Source organism: Indicator indicator, unplaced genomic scaffold (assembly GCF_027791375.1).
Source record: "Indicator indicator isolate 239-I01 unplaced genomic scaffold, UM_Iind_1.1 iindUn_scaffold_147, whole genome shotgun sequence".
Classification (NCBI taxonomy): Eukaryota; Metazoa; Chordata; class Aves; order Piciformes; family Indicatoridae; genus Indicator; species Indicator indicator.
In genome coordinates this window covers 82,508-84,287 of record NW_026539244.1, presented here as the reverse complement: position 1 = coordinate 84,287, position 1,780 = coordinate 82,508, and the positions used below count along the sequence as shown (strand labels likewise).

Here is a 1,780-nt window from a genome sequence, read left to right as displayed (position 1 = left end):
CTTCACCTCCAGCTCTGTACACTTGAAACTGTTCCTAAATCTCCAGAAATTTCTTGGAGGAAGGGTCTCTGGGAAAACAAATGTTACTGAAAGCCCCTTTATTTTGTTTAAAGAAACAAGGAGCAGATGTCCTGTAACACAAACTCTTAGTTTGAAAAGCAGAGTGAATTAGGAAGGGGATGATGATGTTAGAAATAGTACAAATCCACCATCACCACCAAAAACTCGAGAAGCCATGCTGGGCCTGCACTGGATGACACCAGAACTGCTCTGCAAAAGGCGGCAAACAGTTTATTGCTTCTGCAGTCATCCAGTGATCAGTTTGCTCATGGCAGCCTGGAGCTCCTGGTTCCTCAGGCTGTAGATGAGAGGGTTCACTGTTGGAGGCACCACCGAGTACAGAACTGCCACCACCAGGTCCAGGGATGGGGAGGAGATGGAGGAGGGCTTCAGGTAGGCAAAGAAGCCAGTGCTGAAACACAAGGAGACCACAGCCAGGTGAGGGAGGCAAGTGGCAAAGGCTTTGTGGCGTCCCTGCTGAGAGGGGATCCTCAGCACAGCCCTGAAGATCTGCATATAGGACACCACAATGAACACAAAACATCCAACAAATGCTAAAGTACTAAAGGCAAGAAACCAAACTTCCCTGAGGTAGGATGTGGAGCAGGAGAGCTTGAGGATTGGGGGAATTTCACAGAAGAACTGTTCCACAGCATTGCCCTGGCAGAGGGGCAATGAAAATGTATTGGCTGTGCGCAGCAGAGCATTGAGAAAGCCACAGGCCCAGGCAGCTGCAGCCAGGTGGACACAAACTCTGCTGCCCAGGAGAGTCTCATAGTGCAGGGGTCTGCAGATGGCAACGTAGCGATCGTAGGCCATGACAGTGAGGAGAGAAAACTCTGCTGAAAGAAGAAAGAAAAAGAAAAAGAGTTGAGAAGCACATCCTACATAGGAGATGGTCCTGGTGTCCCAGAGGAAATTGGCCATGGATTTGGAAAGAGTGGTAGAGATGGAACCAAGATCTAGGAAGGAAAGGTTGAGGAGGAAGAAGTACATGGGAGTGTGGAGGTGGTGGTCACAGGCTATGGTGGTGATGATGAGGCTGTTAGCCAGGAGGGCACCCAGGTAGATGGCCAGGTAGATGGCCAGGAAGAGCCAGAAGTACAGAAGCTGCAGCTGCCGTGTGCCTGTGAATGGCAGGAGGAGGAAGTGGGTGATGGAGCTGCTGTTGGACATTGTCTGTCTCTGGGCATGGAGGACGGTTGAGAGAGGTGAAGATATTACACATGTTGGGACATAATTCCTTGAGACAATTCCATGGCTATTTCCCAGACAATCCTCTCAAAGTTACTTCTCTTTCTTTGGAGAACTTTGTGCACTCCCAGCTTCACAGCCTTGCAGTCATCCCAGAAGATGGCAGCTGTCATGTTCTGTGACTCTGATGGTGCAGATGGGAAGCTCTGATCTGGAACACCTCTACCTCCTCTGTAGAAGAGCAATCCCAGAGGCTGTGGAATGTGGCAGCTTTACAGGCTCCAGGAACTGCAAATCCCTTGTCCAGGAGCAGAGACTGACCATCTCCAGGGTTGTGAAGGTTTCTTCTCTTGGAGTTTTCGATGAGCTCCCAGTCCTGGCCACCTTGAAGCTCCCTCTGCCTTCCTCATCTCACTGGCAGTGCCCTCAGCCCTGCTGTGTTGTGCAGAGGAGCTGTACCTGGGCAAAGCTGTCTCTCTACAGTACTACCCATTTGCCAGCAGCTCCCTCTGGCCCAGTTTAGCAT

At 50.7% G+C, this 1,780-nt stretch overlaps 1 protein-coding gene across 1 annotated transcript; it reads right to left on the bottom strand.

The window, feature by feature from the left end:
• Positions 1-306: 306 nt before the first annotated feature.
• LOC128980386 (olfactory receptor 14A16-like) lies at positions 307-1,248 on the bottom strand. Its single transcript, XM_054398857.1, has one exon. The coding sequence runs from the start codon at positions 1,234-1,236 to the stop codon at positions 307-309; it is 930 nt and encodes a 309-aa protein (XP_054254832.1). The 5' UTR covers positions 1,237-1,248.
• Between the last annotated feature and the right edge of the window lie 532 nt (positions 1,249-1,780).